The following is a 22,627-nucleotide window of genomic DNA, read 5'->3' on the forward strand; positions in this document are numbered from 1 at the left end:
TATTTTTTTTCCGAGGCCCTCCAAGTACCTACAAATCCAAAAGGTGGCCCTGCAAAGGGTTTGAGTTGGAGACCACTGGCCTATAGGAAGAGGAGATGCAAATATTAAGAGCCTTAGCCAATAGGGAGAGAAGGAGATAGTGGATGCTGTGGATGGCCATCGTGTTACTATGTTTCTATAACCATCACAATGCAGGTGTAAAGAGCCTTAGCCTATAGCAGTGGTCTCAAACTCGCAGCCCGCCAGGTCCTATTTTGAGGCCCTCGGTATGTTTATCATAATCACAAAAGTAAAATAAAACAGTTTCTCAATCATATGTCTTTTTAACCATAAATGACAATATTATTATTAAGACTTAGCCAAAAGGAAAGATTTATAAACCATAAAGAGTTTTACCTCATGCAAAATTGTCATTTCTTTAATAAGACATTAACTATTTTTTTCTGAGGCCCTCCAAGTACCTACAAATCCAAAATGTGGCCCTGCAAAGGGTTTGAGTTGGAGACCACTGGTTTAGATGGGCTGGAATGAGCTTTGATGGAGACTCCTGGGCTCTGGCTCTGGCCCAGAAATATCTAAGAATCAGGACCATTTAAATTAAATGATTGATTAGGGGGCATATATGGTGGTAGGGCAGACTGGATGGACCATTTGGGACTTTATGTGCTGTCATTTACTATGTAAGATGTCTAAAAAGTCAGTTTGGCGAGTAAAACATCCATATTTTCCGACAAGCGTTGGGAGCAGCGCGGGCCATTCATCGCGGCTCTCTTCGCTAGAAACTGCTAGCACAGTTTTGTAAAAGAGGGGGTAAGTGTATAGCCCTCGAAGGAGACTGCCCCTCTCCCCAACTTTGTCGGTTGGGCAGAGAACTTTTCTGTGAACCTTCATACGTTGAGGTTCTATAACAAAGCTGTAGAAAAAAAAAAAAAAAAAGTGTCCTTAGCAACCAAGATCCGTGTGCTAAAGCCACTTGTCACAGCCAGAAAATGGCTGATTTTCTATTTTCAGCATTAATGCCCATGCGTTAATGTTGCTATTAGTGTGGGTGCCCTAACCACCACCCATTTTGTAGGTGGTAGGGGCTCATGCACTAATCATGTGCAAATCAGCATGCAGCAATGGGACTGCACTGATTAACACAGGCACACCAATTCTTCACCTCAGACACACCTCCTCAGTCAAAAAATAAAAATGTATTTTTTAGTGCATGAATAATGCACACATATTGGGATTTCACCGTGGGATGCCTCAGCGTGTCTCTTGCATATATTAGTGCTTACCACTGCTTAGTAAAAGGACTCCTTTACAACTCTACCGATGCTCTGCCAAAACTCCTCCCCCAGGGTTATGCTAATGTAGGTGCAAATATTCCTGTGCCTACTTTATACATTTGTAGCTTCCGGAGTGATTTTACAAAAGCTTTTTCTTGAAAGCAAAACAGGGTTTACCCTCAAAGGTAGGTGCATCTCAGTGTTTCCTACAGTAAGACAGTTCTTAAAAGAAATGTCCTTAATGTGTATTTAGTTGAATTTATGTTACTTAAAAGATAACCTTAAATAACAAGTGTTCACCGAAATATGAATTTCACATTCTTTATCCCTAGTGCTAATTCCAGTTGGCCTATAATTTGTGTGCAATATCTGAGAGCCAGATTGTGACAAATTCACTGACACTTTTCAAATATCCAGCCATGGTGCAAAGTCTGCAGATTCCTTATAATAAATTTTCCCAAAGAGAAACTATATGCTTTAAACCCTGGCCGAGAAAAAGGAACCCACAGATTTCGCTCTTTGCTTTTTCTGTGAGCAATTTTCAGGCAGCCAATTTGCCCAGGTAAAATTGCTGAATAAATGGCTTTGAAAACTGCCGTGTTTAGAAGGACACTTATGGATAGCAGTAGAAACACAAGTAAATCCAAAACATAGCGCAGCATTTCAGCAGCCACATTCATTGTAGAGAAAACTAGATTCTTTGAAAGTTTTATGAAGAAAGATTTGATATCAAATGTTCAAACGCTTCATCGTCTTTGGGTATGTCTTATTTTAGTTGATCGAAAACTACAGAATATATGTAATTGAAGAACTGTAAATTGAAGAGCCCTTCATTAATTAATTAATTGTTATTATTTAGGTCTTATGAGAAGGGAATTAGAATGCTGGTAAATTTAAGGGACAGTGACATCCAGTGGCCGAGTTAGCTTACTGCATAACTATTTTATTCTTTGAGGGACCCTTTTAACAAAGTAAAATAAAATCCGGCATAATGTGTTTCAATGTTGAGCGTTTCAGTGCGCTGAGCCTAGATTTAATGTGGCACTTATTTGGGGAGGGGGGGTTGAATATTCTACTGCAGTTCGTCCGCTAATGTTGCCATTAATGCATGGCATCTGCATTAACTTAATGCAGGAGCACTTACCACCTCCTATATCAGATGCACTTGGTGTTCCTGTGTTAACCCTATGTTATCCAGTTGGCACACACTAATCCTAATACATTAACTGTATAATAATAATAACTTTATTCTTTTATACCGCCATCACCAGCAGTTCTAGGTGGTTTACATAAAAGAGAAACTGGACAATCAGTGAAAAATACAGTAGCACAATGGATACACTAGTTACAATCATAAAATATCCCAAGTCAGGTAATAAATTTATCAAACAAATTGGTCTTAACTAATTTGCGAAAAGAACAATATGACAGGGCTTGGTGAATACATTCATCCAACCAAGATTGCAGTTTACCTGCTTGAAATGTCTTATATCGACAAGCTTTTACCTTACGATAGGTAAATAAGTGAGAATTTCTAGTATAACACGGGAACACCCACTTTCCGCTTATGACAAACCCCCTCCAAAACATTTAAAAAAAAAAAAAAACCCACGCAAAAAGGTAAATTACCGCAACATTTATTTATTATTTATTTTTACAATTTCTATACCGTTTTTTCCAAAACGGTTTACAAGGAGTTACATACATCAAATATTAAAAGTCTATACAAAATAAGAACAAAAGCAGACATATTCAATCTTACATAAAGTCAGAAACGCATCTACAAATAGTTGAGTCTTTAACATTTCCCTAAATGAATTTCTCTCTCCACATTTTCAAATCTGGCCAACAAGGCCATTCCATAGCTTGACTCCTGCACATGTGAAAGTCATGGCATTTGTTTCCACTTGTTTAGGGTTAGCATTTGTTTTCGGCAATGCGGCACTTTCGGAACGCAGTGATCTTAGTGGTTGATAACCAGACATCATACTCTTAAAAATTTCAACCATTGTACCATATAGAAATTGATGACATAACATAATTGCTTTGTATTGAATTCTAAACACAACTGGCAACCAATGCCGCTGTATCGTGCAATGGTACGGCCGCATCTGGAGTACTGTGTCCAGTACTGGTCGCCGTACCTCAAGAAAGACATGGCGGTACTTGAGGGAGTACAAAGAAGAGCAACCAAACTGATAAAGGGAATGGAAAATCTCCCATATACCGACAGATTGAAGCAGTTGGGACTTTTCTCCCTGGAAAAGCGAAGACTTAGAGGAGACATGATAGAAACCTTCAAGATCCTGAAAGGCATAGAAAAAGTAGACAGGGACAGATTTTTCAAATTAAGGGGCACCACAAGCACAAGGGGGCATTGGGAGAAATTGAAAGGGGACAGGTTTAGAACAAACGCTAGGAAGTTCTTTTTCACTCAGAGGGTGGTGGACACATGGAACGTGCTTCCAGAGGCTGTTGTAGACAAGAAAACATTAAATGGTTTCAAAGAAGGTTTGGATAGATTCCTAGAAGAAAAAGGGATTGGGGGGTATAGATAGGGATTGGGGGGTATAGATAGGTATAGACCATTGCTCAGGCAATGGGCCTGATGGGCCGCCGCGGGAGCGGACCGCTGAGCAGGATGGACCTATGGTCTGCCTCAGCGGAGGCAACTTCTTATGTTCTTATGTTCTTATGTTCTTAATGCAATTGTCGAAGATATGGAGTAATATGCTCATATCTTGATGTTCCAGTTATCAATCTGTTTTCATGTGTTCTGTGGTAACCTGTTAGTGTGCGTTAACCATGAATTAAGGTTTTAATGCTCTTTAGTTAAAGGCCGCCTTATTTAGGCCTCTACATCACATCCTCTTTCTTCTTTTGAAGTTGAGGGTTCCAATAGAAAAAGAGAAAGCAGTTTGGCCACTACACTCCTGTTGCGATATGCAGTAAACCACCACTTGAACATAAGAATAGCCTTACTGGGTCAGACCAATGGTCCATCAAGCCCAGTAGCCCATTCTCAAGGTGGCCAATTCAGGTCACTAGTACCTGGCCAAAACCCTAGGAGTAGCAATATTCCATTATCTCAGAGTAAGCAAGATTCCCGAACCCCCAAAGAGTAGCAAGATTCCATACTACCAATCCAGGGCAAGCAGTGGCTTCCCTCGTGTCTTTCTCAATAACAGACTATGGACTTTTCCTCCAGGAACTTGTCCAAACCTTTCTTCAAACCAACTACGCTATCCGCTCTTACCACAACCTCTGGCAATGCATTCCAGAGATTAACTATTCTCTGAGTTAATCTTACTATTACCAGTAAATATTGAAGAACTAAGGCCAGTACTGGACAGACTTGCACAGTCTGTGTCTGTATATGGCCTTTTAGTGGGCTGAGGAGGGCTTCAATGGCTGGGAGGGTATAGATGGGCTGGAGTGAGCTTTGATGAGACTTCAGTAGTTGGAACATAAGAACAGTACTGGGCAGAGCTTTGTTATTCTTGCCCAGAAATAGCTAAGAAGAAGAAGAACCCCCAACAAATTTTTAGATTGAATCAGGTTGGGCAGACTAGATGGACCATTCGGATCTTTATCTACCATCATCTACTATGTTACTTGGCGTTTCTATAGCGCTACTAGACATATGCAGCACTGTACATTAAGCATTCAAAAGACAGTCCCTGATAAGTAGAGCTTACAATCTAATTAAGCAGACAAACAGGACAAATAGGGGATTAGGGAGTTTCTCAGAGAGGGAATGATGAAAACAGGCATGGGAGCTTTACAAGCGAGTGGGAGTTATGTTTGCTTTTATCCAAATTTCTTCAAATAGCATTCCTGTTAAGTGCACAGCTCAGTGATGGCTTTTGTCACTGAGTACAGTAATATAATTGCCACTTTAAATACATAGAAAGAAGGGTACTACCTAATATTTTTGGTGACGGGATAATCGCGCGCCAGATGCCAGCGCGCCAACAATCCAGCGTCGACAATTCGGCGGAAGACAGAAGCACACGGGGGAAAAAATAATTTTTAAAGAGCTCCGACTGGGGGTTTGGGGTGGCAACCCCCCCACACACACACTTTATTGGTTAGTGTTTGCACTGCCGTTGGGGGGGGGGGGGGTGAAACCCCCCACATTATAGAGAAAACGGAACTTTTCCTGTAAAAAATCAGAAAAAGTTCCGTTTTCGCTATAATGGAGGTTTCCAACCCCCCCCCCCCAAACCCCCTCCATCAGCAGCGCGAACACTAACCAATAAAGTGGTGGGATTGCCACCCCAAACCCCCCGTCGGAGCTCTTTAAAAATTACTTTTTCCCCCACGCGCTTCTGTCTTGCGCCGAATTGTCAGCGCTGGATTGTCAGCGCGCTGACGTCTTGCGCTCCACTGTCTATGAACCAATATTTTTTGTTAACTTATTTCCATGGCATGGATGGAGAATGCATGAAACCCACTACTATTGTAAATACATGTTTTAAAGTTGCATTTTCAGCTTCTATAGGATGAGTACGATAGTTATGCTTTCAAATATCATACTATAAATAATGGTTTATGGTTTGTTTATTTATAATCCGCCTTTTACAAGGCAAAGTACAACAACACACACATACGAGAATTTCACAAACATTTCAAACATCTTACAAAAGTAAAAAATCTACATGACATTCTGCATAAAATTATATAAAAAAGACAATACTGGCAATAATAACAGCACCAATCACTTCGCCTATGCCAAAAATCAATCTCAAGCAACCTAATACAACTCAGGTTTTCAACGTCCATCATCTCATACTGTGTATTTCATACAACCAAATATGTGTTGTTTTAACGATTTCTTAAAGACATCCACATTGGTTTTATGTTTAACGTAAGATGGAAGCTTATTCCACTCTTCTGGGGCTGTGCCCAATATAGACTGCACAGACACCCAAATTCTATTTGTAGTGTAGTGAGGGGTCGAGGGGGCAGATGGCAGATGGCAGGTGCCATCTTGGCAGGGGCGTTAGCACCTATCCTCCTTGCCACTCACCCATCTCTTAAAATCTTTGCCATCAGTGAGCAACAGCTCTTACCTGCTGCACACACCGGCTTCAGTTCTCCCTCTGACATCACTTTCCGGTTGTGGGGCCAGGAATTAACTTCAGAGGGAGAGCTGAGGCTGGAGTTGCTGCTCGCTACTGGTGAAGATCTAAAGAGATGGGTAGGCAGTGAGGAGCTAGCACCCCTGCCAAGAGTTATGAAGGGGTTAATAGAGGTGCAATGCCAAGGCGCCAGAACCTCAGGTGCCTTTTTCCTTCACGATGCCGCCGCATGCAATTTTGGTTGCATACCCAAATTGCACTTGTAATTTACTGTTATACAGTAGCAAGACAATTAGCACAAATAATTGGCCTAACAATCAATTATCAGTACTAATTAAAATCACTTGCAAGCTATATGAGATCCATGCCTAAATTGTACAAGCAAGTCAAAAAATGGGGCTCAGAAATGGGTGGGTTATGTGTGGATTGGGGACATAACTTTAAGTTATGCATGTAATTATAGAATAAGGGCATCCATGCCTAAAGTTTAATTGGGGCAAATGGTCATGCCCAAATTTAGTCATGGTTCTCGGGTGTAAGTGCTATCCTATAAACCATACCTAACTTTAAGTGCAGCTTACAGAATAGCACTTTTGTACCAATTTTTTGGGTGCCATATATAGAATTTAGCACCCACACTTTAGTAAAAGGGCCCCTCAAAGAATAAAAGAATTGTGTTTTGCAGTGAGCTAAAATGTCCACTAGATGTCACTGTCCCTTAATTATACAGCCACTTTAATTCTCTTCTCATAAGACCAAATATTCACCATTCCCTCTTTCCAAATTGATCCACAGTGCCTCTTCCTTGCCCTGCAAATCCTGCAATTGTGTGGCTTTAATGTGATCTTTAATATATAGCGCTACTCCCCCTCCTTTCCTTCTTACCCTGTCTTTCCTGAACAGATTATAGTCTGGTATAACTATATCCCAGTCATGGTTCTCCGTGAACCACGTCTCCGTGATCGCCACTATATCCAACTTCTCTTCTTCCATCACAGCTTCTAGATCCAGAATCTTGTTTCCCATACTTCGAGCATTAGTATATACTGCTTTCCAGCCATTGCCCCTTTTTCCCATCCGTGTTGAGGTATTCAGTGATTTACTTACCTGAGGGCTTATACTCACCCGGGAGCTTTGATCACCCTGCCTCATCCCTTCTAGTTTAAAGCCCTGTTCAGTAGATTAACCAGTCTGCTGGCAAAGACACTTCTTCCCTTCTTTGATAGATGCACACCATCCCTGCTCAGTAGCCCTTGGAAAATCATTCCATTGTCCAGGAAGCCAAAACACTCTTGACGACACCATCCATGTAGCCACGTATTCATCTCCAGGATGCGAGCTTCTCGGCCCTGGCAATTACTCTCGACAGGGAGGATGGACAAAAATACCACCTGCACACCTGACTGCTTCACCTTCTCTCCCAGAGCCACAAAGTCACTTCTGACACGTTCACAGGGGTACCTGGCAGTATCATTAGTGCCAATGTGGATGAGCAGCATGAGATAGTAGTCATCAGACTTGATGAGTCTCGGTAAGTTCTCCGTAACCAATAAATAAATAGGGTTTCTTCAATTTACAGTTCTTCAGTTACAGATATTCTGTAGTTTTAAATCAACTAAAATAAGATTCACCCAAAGACGATGAAGTACTTGAACATAAGAACATAAGCAATGCCTCCGCTGGGTCAGACCTGAGGTCCATTGTGCCCAGCAGTCCACTCACGCGGTGGCCCAACAGGTCCAGGACCTGTGCAGTAATCCTCTATCTATACCCTTCTATACCCTTTTCCAGCAGGAAATTGTCCAATCCTTTCTTGAACCCCAGTACCGTACTCTGCCCTATTACGCCCTCTGGAAGTGCATTCCAGGTGTCCACCACATGTTGGGTAAAGAAAAACTTCCTAGCATTCGTTCTGAATCTGTCCCCTTTCAACTTTTCCGAATGCCCTCTTGTTCTCTTATTTTTCAAAAGTTTGAAGAATCTGTCCCTTTCTACTCTCTTTATGCCCTTCATGATCTTGTAAGTCTCTATCATATCCCTCTAAGTCTCCTCTTCTCCAGGGAAAAGAGTCCCAGTTTCTCCAGTCTCTCAGCATATGAAAGGTTTTCCATACCTTTTATCAGACATGTCGCTCTCCTCTGAACCCTCTCGAGTAATGCCATATCCTTCTTAAGGTACGGCGACCAATATTGGACGCAGTACTCCAGATACAGACGCACCATCGCCCGATACAACGGCAGGATAACTTCTTTCGTTCTAGTAGTAATACCCTTCTTGATTATACCTAGCATTCTATTCGCTCTCTTTGCGGCCGCTGCGCACTGTGCCGTCGGCTTCATTGTCATATCCACCATTACCCCCAAGTCCCTTTCTTGGGTACTCTCATTCAATAACATCCCTCCCATCATATAGCTGTACCTCGGGTTTCTGCTTCCCACATGTAGTACTTTACATTTCTCAACGTTGAACTTCATCTGCCATCTCGTTGCCCATTCCCCTAGTTTGTTCAAGGAAGGAAACTGAAGCTGAGCACACAGAAGATAGCATTCTCAGAGATTCTGCCAGTACCGAGGGCAGACGTGAAGAGGCAGACCGAGCTACAAGCAATAAACGCTTGGTTGAGGAGATGGTGCGAAGAAGAAGGATTCCTTTTTGTAAGAAACTGGACAACTTTTTGGGGGAAGAACAAGCTCTTCAGGAGGGACGGACTACACCTGAGCAAGGCAGGAACGAGACTGCTAGCAAACAACGTCAAGAGAGGAATTGAGCAGGCTTTAAACTGAGAAGAAGGGGAAAGCCGATAGTCGACCTGACGTCGACGGTTCGGACAAGAGTATCCAAAGAAGATACTGAGCGGGAAAAATGCTAGGAACAGGCAAGAGACGAACAACAGAAGCTGTTGACCAACAAAAAGGGCAAACAGATAAAATTAGAGGAACAGGAGAGATCAGGAATCAGGTTGCAGACGAAAAAGATACACCAAAACATGAGGAAGAAAGGAACAGAAAAGATACACCAAAAAATGAGGAAGAAAGGAACAGAAATGAGGGACTGGCAGCCCAACTAGGGGATGGTAAGAGGAGCAAAACACATGTAAAACCAGCAGAGAAAAGAAAAGACCAGGACTTAAATTGCTTGTACGCTAATGCAAGGAGCCTAAAGACCAAAATGGGAGAATTAGAAGCCATAGCCAAAAAAGAAAACCTAGACATCATTGGAATCACGGAAACATGGTGGAATGAGGATAACCAGTGGGACGTAGTGCTGCCAGGGTACAAACTCTATAGAAGAGACAGGACCCACAAGAAGGGTGGAGGAATAGCACTATACATAAAAGACACCATTCCCTCGTCCGGAGTGGATATAGAACCAAAGGCGGAAGGACTGGAGTCATTATGGGTCAAATTACCAGGAAAAAGTGGCCTTGACATAAGATTGGGTCTATACTATCGTCCACCTGGACAAACGGAAGCAAACGACAAAGATCTGGCAGCAGAATTGAGGCGGGAAGGCAACAACAGGAATGTGACAGTAATGGGAGATTTTAACTACCCCAGGATAAACTGGAATATTGGAAACTCAAACTGTGCGAGGGAAACAGAATTCTTAGAGGCTGTGAGGGACTGCTTTATGGATCAGCTTGTCAAGGAACCAACAAGAGGATATGCCACTCTTGACCTAATCCTCAACGGAATAGGGGGACCTGCAAAAGAAGTGGAAATAGTAGGACCACTAGGAAACAGCGATCACAACATGATCCAGTACAAATTAGGAGTAAGTACAGCAAAAGGGAAGAGAACCACAGTGACAACGTTCAACTTCAAGAAAGGGAACTATGATGCTATGAGAGCAATGGTAAGAAAAAAACTTAGAAACAGCTCAAGGAAAACAGAAACTGTAGAGCAAGCCTGGTCTCTATTCAAGGGCACAGTGCAAGAAGCACAACATATGTACATCCCCAGATTTAGAAAAGGGTGCAAAAAAAACCGAACAAAAGACCCCGCATGGATAAACAATGAGGTGAAGAAAGCGATAGGAGACAAGAAAAAATCATTCTGGAAATGGAAAAAGGACCAAACTGGGGAAAACTGGAATGAACACAGGAAACGCCAAAGAGAATGTCATCAAGTGGTTAGGAGAGCGAAAAGAGAATACGAAGAGAGACTGGCCAGGGAGGCAAAAAACTTCAAATCATTCTTCAGATATGTTAAGGGGAAGAAACCAGCGAGGCCATATATATATAGGGAAGTAGGACCGTTGGATGATGGAGACAAAAAGGGAGTGATAAAGGAGCAAAAAGAGGTAGCCGACAGGTTAAACAAATTCTTCTCGTCAGTCTTCACAAGCGAGGACACATCCAGTGTACCGGAACCCGACGTGATCTTCCATGGTGACCAAGAAGAAAAACTGTCAGCAATAGAGGTGAGCCATGAGGATGTCCTCCAACAGATAGATAGATTGAAAAGCGACAAATCACCAGGCCCGGACGGAATCCACCCTAGGGTACTAAAAGAACTAAGAAATGAGATAGCAGGAATACTCCAACGAGTTTGCAACCTATCCTTGAAAACTGGAGAGATTCCGGAGGACTGGAAGATAGCAAATGTTACACCTATCTTTAAAAAGGGGTCAAGAGGAGACCCGGGAAACTATAGGCCGGTAAGTTTGACATCGGTTCCAGGCAAGATGGTAGAAGCACTGATAAAGGACAGCATCTGTGAGCACATCGAAAAAAATGGGCTGATGAAAGCGAGCCAACATGGCTTCTGCAAGGGAAGATCGTGCCAAACAAACTTACTGCACTTCTTTGAGGGGGTAAACAGCCAGTTGGACAAAGGGGAACCTGTAGACATCATTTACCTTGACTTCCAAAAGGCCTTTAACAAGGTACCCCATGAGCGGCTACTTAGGAAGCTGTGGAAGCACGGGGTGGAAGGGGACGTACACAGATGGATCAAACACTGGTTGGCAGGCAGGAGACAGAGGGTTGGAGTGAAGGGTCACTACTCGGGCTGGAGGAAAGTCACGAGCGGAGTTCCGCAGGGGTCTGTACTTGGACCGCTGCTGTTCAATATATTTATAAATAACCTGGAAACGGGGACGAAATGTGAAGTTATAAAATTTGCGGACGACACTAAACTCTGTAGAAGGGTTAGAACTACGGAAGAGTGTGAGGACCTACAAAGGGACCTAAACAAACTGGAGGAGTGGGCGAATAAATGGCAGATGAAATTCAATGTAGGGAAATGCAAGGTCATGCATATAGGGAGAAAGAACCCGATGTTCAGCTACCAAATGGGGGGATTAGTATTAGAGGGAAGTAACCTTGAAAGAGATTTGGGTGTACTGGTGGATACAACAATGAAGTCAACGGCGCAATGCGCAGCAGCCGCGAAGAAGGCAAACAGAATGTTGGGTATTATTAAAAATGGTATTATGACCAGAACAAAAGAAGTCATCCTGCCGTTGTATCGGGCAATGGTGCGCCCGCACCTGGAGTACTGTGTTCAGTATTGGTCACCGTACCTTAAGAAGGATATGGCAATACTTGAGAGGGTCCAGAAGAGAGCGACACGAATGATTAAGGGCATGGAAAACCTTTCATACACTGAAAGATTGGAGAGGCTGGAGCTCTTCTCCCTGGAAAAGCGGAGACTCAGAGGAGACATGATAGAAACCTACAAGATCAGGGGTGCCCAACGCGTCGATCGCGATCGACCAGTAGCTCAGGAAGGCAACTCGAGTCGATCGCACTCGTGTTGCCGTCCTGATCTACCGGCCGATCAGCCTTCCTCTCCAGTGTTCTCCCTAGGGCCTTTTAGCTGGGCGGTCCGTCCAGCTGTCCTCTGCCGCTGCTGAACATTAAAACCCCCCCAAAAAAAACCGGCTTGGAAATTTCAGCCCCTAGCGAACTTATGCTCCGGGCTCTAACGTGTGCGTGCCGGCTTCTCTTCTCTTCCCTCCGAAACCGGAAGTTATGTCCGGGGGGGGGGGGGAGAAGGGAAGTCTGCACGCACATGTTGAGAGCCCTGAAGCAAGCGTTCGCTACGGGCTAATGCGGGAGACAGGTTAGTGAAGCATTTGTTCTTCTTCCTGCCGGGTCCTGCCTACTTTCTGTTTCCGCGAAGGCAGGACCCGGCAGCATTTCCCCCAACAACTCGATCGCGATGCTGGTCGGCCGAAGCAGGGAGAGGTTGGGGCGGCGTCGGCTTTCGGGCCTGTTATTGGTGGCGGTTTGGGGCCTGTTATTGGTGCGGTTTGGGTCCTGGTCCCTGATGGCAGTGGCTTGGGGGAGGGCAGGGAGAAAGAAAGAAAAAGGGCAGGCAGGGAGACAGAAGGAAAGAAGAGAAACAGAAAAAAAAGAAAGGGAGGCAGAGAGAAAGAAAGGGCTGGGAGAGAGGAAGGAAAAGTTAGGGGAGGGAACGAGATCTAGAGGAGAGGAAGCATACAGGCTAAAGAAGAGAAGAAAGATTGGATGCACAATCAGAAGAAGAAAGTGCAACCAGAGACTCATGAAATCACCAGACAAGGTAGGAAAAATGATTTTATTTTAAATTTAGTGATCAAAATGTGTTTGAATTTATATCTGCTGTCTATATTTTACACTCCCTTTTACTAAACCGCAATAGAGATTTTTAGCGCAAGGAGCCTATGAGTGTCGAGAGCAGCGCTGGGCATTCAGCGCAGCTCCCTGCGCTAAAAACTGCTATCGTGGTTTAGTAAAAAGGGAGGGGGGTATATTTGTCTATTTTTGTATGATTGTTACTGAGGTGATAGTGCATAGAGTTATCTGCTTTGACCTCTGAAAAATCCTGGAATAGGAATGATAATTAACATTTTCTATGCGTACAGTGTGCATTGTGTTTTTTTTAAATTTTATTGTTGGTAGATCATTTTGACTTGGTCATTTTAAAAGTAGCTCGCAAGCCCAAAAAGTGTGGGCACCCCTGTACAAGATCATGAAGGGCATAGAGAAAGTAGAGAGAGATAGATTCTTCAAATTTTCAAAACATAAAAGAACAAGAGGGCATTCGGAAAAATTGGAAGGGGATAGATTCAAAACAAATGCTAGGAAGTTTTTCTTTACTCAGCGGGTGGTGGATACCTGGAATGCGCTTCCAGAGGACGTAATAGGGCAGAATACGGTACTGGGGTTTAAGAAAGGATTGGACAATTTCCTGTTGGAAAAGGGGATAGAGGGGTATAGATAGAGGATTACTGCACAGGTCCTGGACCTGTTGGGCCGCCGTGTGAGCGGACTGCTGGGCGCGATGGACCTCGGGTCTGACCCGGCAGAGGCATTGCTTATGTTCTAAGTCCCTTTGCAATTCTTCGCAATCCTCTTTAGTCCGAGCTCCACTAAATAGTTTTGTGTCATCTGCAAATTTTATTATCTCACACTTCGTCCCTGTTTCTAGATCATTTGATATCAAATCTTTCTTCATAAATCATTCAAAGAGTTTAGTTTTCTCTACGATGAATGTGGCAGCTGAAATGCTGTAGTTTAGATAATTTGTGTTTCTTTGAGATAATTCCAAGTTTCCAAGTTTATTTAAAATTTGTTTTACCGCCTTATCAAAAGTTTCTCCTTGTATTGATGTATCTAAGCGATGGGGCAACTAATAGATTTTGATCTGAGGATCGGAGGGTACATGATGAAGAATATGGGATCAGACGTTTGTTAATAAATTCTGGCTGTCCTGTTTTTCTTGTTTTAAATGTCAGCAATAATGTTTTATAAGTGATACAATGATCGATAGGGAGCCAATGGGCTTTAATCATGAGGGAAGTGACATGGTCGAATTTCTTGGCCTTAAAAATGATCTTAACAGCAGTATTCTGGACTATCTATTGTGACCAGTCAGATTCCGTGCCTGCCAAAGTCCCTGGGGGTGCCAGAAGAAAAGGGGACAGGAAACCCAAAAAGAGGGTGCCCAGGACCCGGACCCAACACTATTTGGATCTCCCTGAGCATGCTAGAAACCCAGAGCTGGGGCTTGGGAAAACTTTACACAAAGCTTCTCATGAACACAGTAGAGCTAGGACCCAGGAGGGTAAAGCCAGACCTGAGAGCAAGCAGAATAACTATTATCCAAGTCACCACCAGGGGAGCCAAGGAGAGGAGCAGCAAGGTGCTGACTCGGGTAGAACAGGGTGTGTCTACCCCTTTGAAAAGCCAGCAGTGCTCAACAAGCTGTTAGAAAGGTTAGGGAGGAAGCTTAGGACTCTCCCTAATGAGGAGCTGCCCGGCTCAAATGAGGATAATGCCTGTCTACCTATGGAAGTGGATGAAGCTGAAGACACTTCAGAGTTACAAGCAACTGATGAGGAGATGCCCATGGAATTGCAAGGGGAACTGACTGCTGAGGATTTGTGCAGTGCTCCGGAGCTGATGGAAGTAGAAGTGGCAACCAGCTCTAGCTGAGCAAAAAGACTGTGAGGGTTTTTTTTTTCCTACTATTGTTGGCTGGGTTCTTTTTCTGCTCCCAGTCATATCCATGGACTTCCTGGACTGTGCACTTTTCTGAAAAGCTAGGAGTGTTATGGGGAGAAGTTTGCTTCCATCCGGGTGGGAATTTTGAAAAGCAGTTAGTGTTTTTTCTAAGGAAACTTGAGACACTCCTCTTTGCCCAGCCCTGCTACATTTTAAGCTGGAGGCTTTTTGTGCTTTTGCTATGAATATTTGAGTGAGAAAGTATATTCTCAAAGGCTTGAACGTTGGTTTTTTAACTGTACTTACCTGAGCTCTGCTAGGTGCAGACTTGGGAATAGGAAACTTTATTGAAAAGCCGCTCTGTGAAGAACGGAATCACAGAGGGAACTGTTTGCATTAGGAGTGAAAATCCTGAATGCTGCCAGAGTTTTCCTCTGGCCATTTTGTTTTGTGCATTTGCATGTTACCGTATCTCACTTCCAGCTCACCACACAATTGTTTCCCACGTACTCACCTTTATAGGACCCCCAGGGACCCCTGAAGAAGACTTTTTCTCGAAACGCGGACCGTGTTGGGTCCTGTATCCCTAGCGGACTAGGTCCTTTAAGGCTTTTATGTGGGTGAATTTATTTTATGTGGATGATTTCAGTGTACCTTTGGAACTTTGACACTTTCAAATAAAGTCCATTTAGAAACATCGTCACAGAGTTTTTTTTGTTTTTTTACAGTGGATTTTGAGCCATTTTGATCTTTATGCTGATAAATAAATTTTCTTTTATTTTTGCCTTGAATCTTTGCTTTGGTGGTTTTTGTCTGGTTCCTTTGATTACTGCAGGGTGACTCCTCTCTGAGTCATACGCCGGTGAATTATGGTCTCTGGCCACTGGAGGCACTGCAGAGTCCCGTTCTGAGGATCTGGTGCTGGCTACACTGTAGATGTCTAATCTCTATTTTTGTAATTCCATGGTACAATGCGTTACCATAGTCCAAGCAATATATTTACACAGTTGTGTTAACAAGCAATCAGAAATTTGTGAGTAGTAGCATCAGCTATCAAGGCTTGAACTCAAGCCATTGACCATTTACACAGCTTTCATAAGAATTTATATTTCAATCATCATTTTTAAAATTCTCCTTTGCTATTTTTTTATCCAATTCTTTATTCATTTTCAGATTTACAATAAGTGTAACAATATATTCAAACAAATTAACAATAATTATATCACTTAATAATCATCAGTGGTACAAATGATATGTTCTTAACTCCCACCCTTCCCACCCTTTCTTATCATATAATCAATATCTTATACAATATGTAACATAAATTTACCCTTCCCTCCCCCCTCACAATCGAACTTGTAAATTTAAGGGGAAAATAAATAAATAAATAAAATGCCGTCTAATCGGTACAATACTGTGTAAATGGCTCCCACACATCCTGAAATTTCCTGAAAGAACCACTCTGTATTGCTATAAATCTCTCTATTTTATAAACCTGACATAAGGAATTCCACCAGAAATTATAATTTAATCTACTCCAATTTTTCCAATTATACGTAATTTGTTGAATAGCAACCCCAGTCATTATAAGTAATAATTTGTTATTATTTGTAGAAATCTGACTTTTTGCTCTCATTGCCATACCAAACAGCACAGTATCATTTGATAATGCCACTGGGTTGTCTAATAAACAATTAATTTGGTCCCAAATTGGTTTCCAAAAATTCATAATGAATGGACAATAGAATAATAAATGATCTAAAGTCCCTGCTTCGAGATGACAGTGCCAACATCTATTAGACTTAGAGCTATCCAATTTTTGTAAATGAACAGGGGTCCACAATGCTCTATACAACAGAAAAAAACAAGTTTGTCTCATAGATGCCGACACTGTACATCTCATCCTCCAAGACCAAATTCGTGGCCATTGAGATGCAGTAATCTGATGCTTAATCTCAATGCTCCAAATGTCTCTCAGACCAGTGTTTGGTTTCTTTTTAATAAGTCCAGTCAGCAATTTATACCATTGGGCGGCCTGGTGACCCAAGAAGTCTGCCTGAAAGCATAAGAACTCCATACTAAATTGATTACTAAGGTTTTTCCATTCAGGGAACCCAGCCCGAATGGCATGCTTCAGTTGCAACCATCTAAAACTTTCTGATTTATTAAGGCCATATTTATGTTGCAACTGTGAAAATTCAAGCATTTTACCATTAGAGATAACATCATCTAATAAACGTATTCCTGTTATCATCCAATGCTTCCAGGCAAGCCTTTCTCCGCCAATTTGAATCTTGGAGTTTAGCCATATAGATTGATTTGTAGATATGTGAATAGGAATAGTTGTTAAATTACTTACATATCGCAGTGTTTTCCATGTATCAGCTAATATTTTATTATCTTTACTATAACTAGGCATTTTGATACTGAGCACATGGCAAAGGCGTAATGGAGACATGAGTTGCCATTCTAGCCACAACCAATCTGGGAGTTTTTCCATGAGCTCTGGGAGGACCCTGGCGCAAAATATAGGCTTGATGATACCTATAAAAATTGGGAAAATTTACCCCTCCCTCTGAAATTGGCCTTTGTAAAGATACCAAAGCAACTCTAGGAGTTTTACCCAGCCAAATAAATTTTATGAGAATACTATTTAATTTTTTATAAAAGGACCCTTGAAAATAAACCGGCAACATACCCATCTGATAACAAACCACAGGCAAGATCATTATTTTAATAGATTGGACTCTCCCCCACCATGAAAGATGTAAAGGATTCCTTTGCTATTTTATCAAACTTAGTTCGGTTCAATGGTTTGGAGAGGAGAGGGAAGAAAAGAAATGTGTTACTTCTATAAGCAGTACTACAAAAAATATACATTTATGGAGATGTTCGAGAACCATACTGCTGTGAATAGCAAGAACGCACTGTATGGTTTAGCCATTTCTGTGCACCCTCCATGTAAAAAATTTCACAATTATAAGCCAATAGTTTTCTTCCGTAACTACTGTCAAATCTCATATTCAACATATAATATCAATAGTCATGCTGCTGATTTTATTTTATTTGTAAATGGGCTGGTAGAGATATACGGATGCTCACCAAGCAGCAAATCAATTCATAGAAACAGAGAAACATAACGGCAGATAAAGGCCAAATGGCCCATCTAGTCTGCCCATCCTCAGTAACCATTATATCTTTCTCTCTCCGAGAGATCCCACGTGCCTATCCCAGGCCCTCTTGAATTCTGTCACAGTCTCTGTTTCCACCACCTCTTCCAGGAGACTGTTCCACGCATCTACCACCCTTACTGTAATACAGTATTTCCTGAGATTACTCCAGAGCCTATCACCTCTTATCTTCATCCTATGCCCTCTCACTCAATAATGCACCATGTAAAACAGATATAGAAAGGCCATAAATGCCTAATTACACCTTATCCAGCTCAGGAGCCACTCATGTATTGATTGGATCAATAAGTGAAAAAGGGCTGGAGGCAAGTGTATCACAATAGTCCAAAAAACTAGAACTTGCCCACTATGTATAGAATGTGAAGATATATAAATTATTATTTATATACTGGGGATATCTCAGAACGCTACTCTGAGAGCTACAAGCTAAGCGCTTTCTTTAGTTCTAATGAATGAAAATCGGATTGAATTTCCAAAAGAAAAAATGAAACGAATGATAGATTTTTTTTTGCATAAAAAATATTTATAAAATGTTTTTTTTAAAAAGAAATGATATAAATAAGTTGGATATCAAGCAATCCTATGTACTGGGTGAAGTCAGTGAGGAGTGCTGCTCATACACTGACATACCTTATTCAGAGTAGCGTTCTGAGATATCCCCAGTATATAAATAATAATTTATATATCTTCACATTCTATACATAGTGGGCAAGTTCTAGTTTTTTGGACTCATGTAATGAAGCATAAATATATAAAATGGATACTTACTGCATATGTAATGTTTTTCCTCGCGTATATTTTTGTTTTGTACCTCACAAGGCAAAGAACATTTCTCCGTGTTATGGGCGATTTCGGTCAGTTTGTTTTTCATTTCTGCACCGGAAGCTTCTTTTAGAATTGCTTCTAACTCTGCTCTGGCTGACAAACTCCTGGCACTTACAACTTCCTGCTTAATAAACAAGGTGGGGTGGGGAAGGAGGAGAGAATACATTGTATCAATGGATGTCCTTAGAATTATTACAAGGCAGCAAAAAAAAAAACCTTTTTCGGAATCATCTAACACAGCACATTTTTCTAAATCAGTTTTCCACACTGATTTCAGATCTGTTATTAGTTGTTGTTTTTTTTTCAGTCACGTAAACGTTTAAAATTATGACTAATGTTAGTTTATAGTGTTTTAGCATATAGGGTTTTAAGAATTGCAGCATCAACTTAAAGAAATGTTGCAGTATCTTCGGTCCAAAGTCAAATAAGCACACAGCATAGCATAACTATACTGGACTGTGTCACTTAGCAACCAATATTTCTTCAAAAATGCTTAGAGTATGATTTCTTTTTGTGAGTTGTGTCTGGATTGTCACGGCACGTCATACTCTCATCCCAAAACCTTGGTAGTGATGCTCCATTAACTGAATGTCCTGGTGAACACATTCTCCTTGCTCGTCACTCACATACCAAGATTTTCTGGAAAAAAGTCAAGATGTGAGTGCAAAAAGTATATTTTTAATTACATGCGACAGCCAAGTTTCTGATATGAGTCAAGGAGATTCTGAACTTCTTCCTTGTATGAAGGAGACTTATGGTTGCCCAGAAAGTTTTCCACTAACCACTTGAATGCCTCCCAATCTTCAAGCTCAGCTGCTAAGAGTGATTGCTTAAAATCTTCATCCTGTATAACGGGCTTGATCTGTGGGCCTATAAATATCCCTTCCTTCAGTTTTGCAGTGCTGATTTTTGGAAATTTCTTTACAAGATATTGAAAACCTGGTGAGTTTGCTTTACCCATGGCATTTACCATGTTCTTCATCAACCCCCAGCTCAATATGAAGAGGTGGAAGAAATATTTTATGAGGATCCACCAATGGTATAAATTTCACACTGCTTGTCCCTGGGTTATAGGTATCCCTCAGCTGCCAGACATGCTCAACAATGTTCAGCAGTAGATCTGCTATCCCACAAGCACAGGAAACAGCAGTATTTAGTGAATCCTCCTTGCATTCCCATTAGCATGCCAATGACCTTCAGATCACCACAGATGTTCCACTGGTGTATTTTATAACTGATTGCTTCTAGTAAATTCTTCATATTCTCATAAGACTCCTTTAGATGAGCAGAATGGGCAATTGGTATACTTGGTTTGGAATTTCAGTAACACTGCCTTCAAGCTTCTCTCTGAAGAATCAATGAAGAGACACAATTCATCTGGACAATACACTTATGACAAACTGTTGAAGAGCCCATTGATGTCATGACAAAAGCACAATGAGCCATTTATAGTGAAGAATGTTGTTATGATTCCTTTTTCTTTAATGAGTTATATTAGCATCTTTTGCAAGCAAGTGCTTTTGCTTAAGCCTTGAAGCAAGAAGTTCTGCTTTTTCTTTTGAAAGATTTAGATCACGAATAAGATCATTGAGCTCAGCTTGTGTAAAGGTCTCTGGTTCTAAATCTTCATCATTCACATAATCAGGATCAGATAATTCTGGAGTGTGACCAGCTGCTGCATCATCATCACATTCCTCATCATGTTCCACAGAAGCAAGTCCATCTTGTGGAGGTACAGGAACAGGCAGTGAGTTATCATGAGGAACAGGCCTAATAGCAGAATCCAGAGTAGGATATATAATTTTGTACTTAGTTTTAGCTGAGAATTCACTTGTGTTCACAAGGCAAAAGTAGTAATCTTTAATATGATCTCGCGATTCTCTCCATATCATTGGGATTGTAAATGACATCATTGCCTTTCGTCAATTGAGCCAGTTGCGAAGTCCATTGGAACAACTGGTACAGATGATATGTGGAGCCCAAGACTTATCATGGTCACCCAGTGGACAGCCAAAGTACAATTTATATACCTTCTTCAGATCTACGGTAATTGGGCGACTTTGTGTTTTTGTTGTGAATGAACCAGAGACGTAACAGAAACTATCTGGATGATTAGTACAATGTCTTGGCATGATAAAGCCTGAAATTAATCACCGTAAATAATGTCTGTGGCATAAAAACCAAAGACAACTGTCGTTAACCCTCCTTATACATTAATACTATAAACACATGATATATCGTCCAATTAACGTTTATAATTATATATAATGAGCCTCATCACAAAAATGCGGTATTAGCTCCGACACACATAGGAATTCAATGAGTGACAGAACTAATATGCTGTGGCCGGTGATTAAAAAGCCTAACACGGCTTCATAAAAGTGTGTGTGGGGGGGAATTGTTAATTCTTTTATTTTAAATGAATGTATTGTTGGAAGATTTTCTCTGTAGGAAAGAAATATTAGAATTTACCCAGAAATGAAGTCACACTTCTTTAAAAGAAAGATTTTTTGCAGCTCAAGAAATTTTTCCCAAATGATTTCATTTTCATAAAGATTGTTTTGTTATTTCCACCTTTTTGTTCCACTTGCATAAATGTTTAAATTCAAGCAATATTTCTATGTTATATTAAATGCCAGCAGAAGCAGCAAGAGTTTATCAGAATATAACATCCTGAATCTACTCTCTAGGTCTGACAGTACTTCAGCTGGCAAATAATGCATGCACTTTGTAAAGAGTCATGGATCTATATATTTTGGATTGTTTAACTGGCGCATGTTCTTGATATGACAAACTGAAAAAGTAAAAAAAAGAGAAATCAATAGGCTGTCTTCAGATTTAAAGCAGCAGCCTATGGCAAGTCATAAAATCTTAAATTTTCAGTTTGGACCATGACTAAAATCTGTAAAACTTGTATAAGATTTTTTTTTTATTTTTTTTTTTAATCATCATACTAGATATATTTAATAACTATTTTCCTTTTCTTAGATTTCAACAGCATATATTTAAAAGTATAACCACAATATTTAGAGCACTGAAGTGTATGAGAATTAAAACTAGGGGCTCCTTTTACTAAGGTGTGTTTGGGCATTATCGCACGGAGTAGCGCGCACTACAATGCCTAGATGCTAACGCCTCCATAGAGCTTGCGTTAATATTTTTGTATATCGCGCGGTTTTGCGCGCGCTAAAAACGCTAGCGCACCTTAGTAAAAGGAGCCCTAGGTCTCTGAAATTGAGCTCTTCGTCCACATCGTCAAATCGGTTCAGTAGCAGGAAGAATTCTAACCATTGACGTAATGGAGTAAATTATCTAAACAACTAACGTTTCCCATATCAAAACATCACAAATGGTTGTACATATAAATAAATTCAAGTATCAACCAAAAACTGAGAAGTCTACTATGTTCCAAAGAAGCATCACTGCAGTGTTAGCCTAAGCGCGCTGCCTCTATGGCGTCGTCAGCAAGCTGAAAGACAGAATGCATTTTGAAATGCTCCTGCGTGAGTTCTGAAGTAAGACCGGTGTGTGGACCAATAAAGCAGTGAGATTCAAAGCTTACCTTAGCAGAAGAATGGGTAAGGTTGTTGCTCAGCACAGCATCCGACCCAGGAAAAACAGCGACTAAACATACCCACAGAGCAGCCGAAATCCAAGCCATCTTTTCCTTGAAGAAATTGCAGACTTCCATGAGTTTCTAATTACTACTGAACGCCCTGCACTCCACAGATCAACAAGTTCAGTTTATTGGAACACGCACGACAAACTCTAGCCAAAACATTAGCTTTGCAAAGCCTGGATTTAATAAAATACTTTCTA

General features: G+C 41.2%; 1 protein-coding gene across 5 annotated transcripts in view; it reads right to left on the reverse strand.

Annotated features, from left to right (window-relative positions):
* The window catches only part of ANGPTL5 (angiopoietin like 5), a 57,610-nt gene that overhangs the window by 28,983 nt on the left and 6,000 nt on the right, over positions 1 to 22,627 (reverse strand). For 3 of the 5 annotated variants that reach the window (XM_033950173.1, XM_033950169.1, XM_033950170.1), the window contains 2 exons: positions 22,371 to 22,475; positions 18,752 to 18,932 (listed from right to left, as the gene is read on the reverse strand). In XM_033950173.1, coding sequence (XP_033806064.1) covers positions 18,752 to 18,932; positions 22,371 to 22,469 — 280 coding nt within the window. In that variant the 5' untranslated portion in view covers positions 22,470 to 22,475. The remainder of the gene's footprint in view (positions 1 to 18,751; positions 18,933 to 22,370; positions 22,476 to 22,627) is intronic. The other 2 variants (XM_033950171.1, XM_033950172.1) reach the window with 1 other exon arrangement.

This window comes from Geotrypetes seraphini, chromosome 6 (assembly GCF_902459505.1).
Source record: "Geotrypetes seraphini chromosome 6, aGeoSer1.1, whole genome shotgun sequence".
NCBI classification, from domain to species: domain Eukaryota; kingdom Metazoa; phylum Chordata; class Amphibia; order Gymnophiona; family Dermophiidae; genus Geotrypetes; species Geotrypetes seraphini.